This window comes from Myotis davidii, unplaced genomic scaffold (genome assembly GCF_000327345.1).
Source record: "Myotis davidii unplaced genomic scaffold, ASM32734v1 scaffold970, whole genome shotgun sequence".
Classification (NCBI taxonomy): Eukaryota; Metazoa; Chordata; class Mammalia; order Chiroptera; family Vespertilionidae; genus Myotis; species Myotis davidii.
The window spans coordinates 674,429-676,702 of NW_006282204.1; the positions used below are offsets into that span (position 1 = coordinate 674,429).

The window sequence follows — 2,274 nt, forward strand, 5'->3', positions numbered from 1 at the left end:
ATGTTGGACCGAGCCCGCAACCCAGGCATGTGCTTTTGATCAGAATCAAACCTGGGACCCTTCAGTCCACAAGCCGACGCTCTATCCACTGCGCCAAACCAGCTACGGCCCACAGCTCTTTTTTAATCATTTTGCCAACAGGATCCTTCTCTCAAGTTTCCATGTCTTCATCTATAACCGAAAGAGAATCACCTTCATCCACCTACCCACAGAATGGCTGTGAACATTCATTCAAAGGAGAGGATATAACAAACTCTGTATTTTGAGTGGAAATGTTAGGGGGTCGTCTTATACGCCCTGTCGTCTTATACGCTGGCAAATACGGTATTTCAAATTTAAGTAATTGTCCAAAATATACCTTTTTTTAGATAATCTTATTTTAAAAAAAACTTTACTTCCTCCTTAGAGTTGAAGAATGGATTTGTTGGGGTTGAACAAATTTATGGTTCTTCTGTGGAAGAATTTTACATTAAAGGTAAGTTGAGCTATTTATAGGATTACTAGTAGCCTGGTGCATGAAATTTGTGCATGGGGGCGGGCGTGTCCCTCAGCCCGGCCTGCACCCTCTCCAATCTGGGACCCCTTGGGGGATGTCCGACTGTTGGGGGATGTCCCTGTGGGATCGGGCCTAAACCGGCAGTTGGACATCCCTCTCGCAATCTGGGACCACTGGCTCCTAACCGCTCACCTGCCTGCCTGCCTGATCACCCCTAACCACTCTGCCTACCGGCCTGTTCGTTCCTAACTGCCCCCCTCACCGGCCTGCTTGTCCCCAACTTCCCCCTCCTCTGCTGGCCTGATTGCTCCCAAATGCCCTCCCCTGCTGGCCTCATGGCCCCCAACTGCCCTCCCTGGCCAGAGGCCCTCTGTGGCCAGGTGTGGATCGCTTGCCTTGTCACTGGGGTGACAATGCAAGTGTTTCTCTCTCCCCCCAATCCCCCTGGCTGCTCCGTGCCCACTGCCCAGAGGCCCTCCGTGGCCAGGGTGGAACACTTGCCTCATCACCACGATGACAAAGCAAGCATTCCTTCAGGCCTCAGGCTGCCCGCTCTCAGCGGCCACCCTCTCTGGACTGAGAGGACTGGGCACCACCATCTTTGTGGTGGAGTGATGGTCAATATGCATATTCCCTCTTTATTAGATAGGATTGCAACATCTAAGAAATGATCACGGAAATCATCTGACAGCCCAGTCACTACTGCATTTCATTCATACTGTGGCAGTTTCCCAGTTCTGGAGCAGGGTTATCTCTTGCACATATGTGGGGTCCTCAGAGTGAAAGAACACCAGAATGACTCATAGGGGAGAGAAACAGACAGTCCAGGAAACTGCAGTATACTGTACTAGTATACTGAGCCTTTTTTTTCATCTATATCTTTTATGAAGAGCCTGTTAATATCAAATAACCAGTCATTTGCAAAGTTAATGTACCCTTCTGCTAACAGTATCCTTTTCCTCTCCTAGCGCCGGCAGTGCACTGCTCTGGTGGCGGAGCTCATCCTGACTGTCCTGTTTGTTGGCGTGCTTCTGTTAACACGCAGGTTTTTGTATAGCGAGAAGGCTGGGCCCTTCAGTTATCCTCCGCAGCCTGTTGATGAGTTGCCTGTGTTCCTCAGAAAAGTCCCTTCTTCTGGTGTGTGGGAATTGGCTTTTGTGCCTTCCAAAAGTGTTGTGGTGAAGGATATCGTTGAAACTGTGAAAAGAGATTTACACTACAATTTTAAAGGTTAGAAATTAAGGTTTTTCTGGGAGGAAAAAAGCATTATTAAATTGTTTCAGTGAAGACACACTTGCAACCTTTTCACTGGGCATAATCTTCCAAGTAAAACATTGTTGGATATCATCCTAACCAGGTAATAATCTCCTAAGTATATAATAACATGGCTGGTTAAACTTGAGTTAATTCACATAAAAATATATTTTCCTAGATCTCAAAGCCAATAGTGGTATTTAAAAACTAGATGATCAATTTATTTTATTCTAGATTATCATCCAATTCTGTGATACTCAGTCTTCCTTGTTTCTCATTGTGTTGTTTAAACCTTGGTAAGTATAACTCTAGGGGTCTATGATGGTGTGTCAAAGGTATTCAAAGGGACAGCATAGGCATGCATCTTCATTCTGGATGCATACAAAGTCGTTAGTTATTTCAAACACTAGAGGCCTGGTGCATGAAATTCATGCACTGTGGGGCTGGGGAGGGGGGGGTGTCCCTCAGCCCAGCCTGCACCCTCACCAAATGGGACCCCTTGGGGGATGCCTGACTGCCGGTTT

At 46.9% G+C, this 2,274-nt stretch overlaps 1 protein-coding gene across 1 annotated transcript in view; it reads left to right on the plus strand.

Annotated features, from left to right (window-relative positions):
- ABCA3 (ATP binding cassette subfamily A member 3) overlaps nucleotides 1-2,274 on the plus strand; it is a 282,235-nt gene that overhangs the window by 14,789 nt on the left and 265,172 nt on the right. Inside the window, exons 2-3 of the mRNA XM_015571175.1 lie at nucleotides 407-475; nucleotides 1,465-1,726. Of these exons, the coding sequence (XP_015426661.1) occupies nucleotides 416-475; nucleotides 1,465-1,726 (322 nt within the window). The 5' untranslated portion in view covers nucleotides 407-415. The remainder of the gene's footprint in view (nucleotides 1-406; nucleotides 476-1,464; nucleotides 1,727-2,274) is intronic.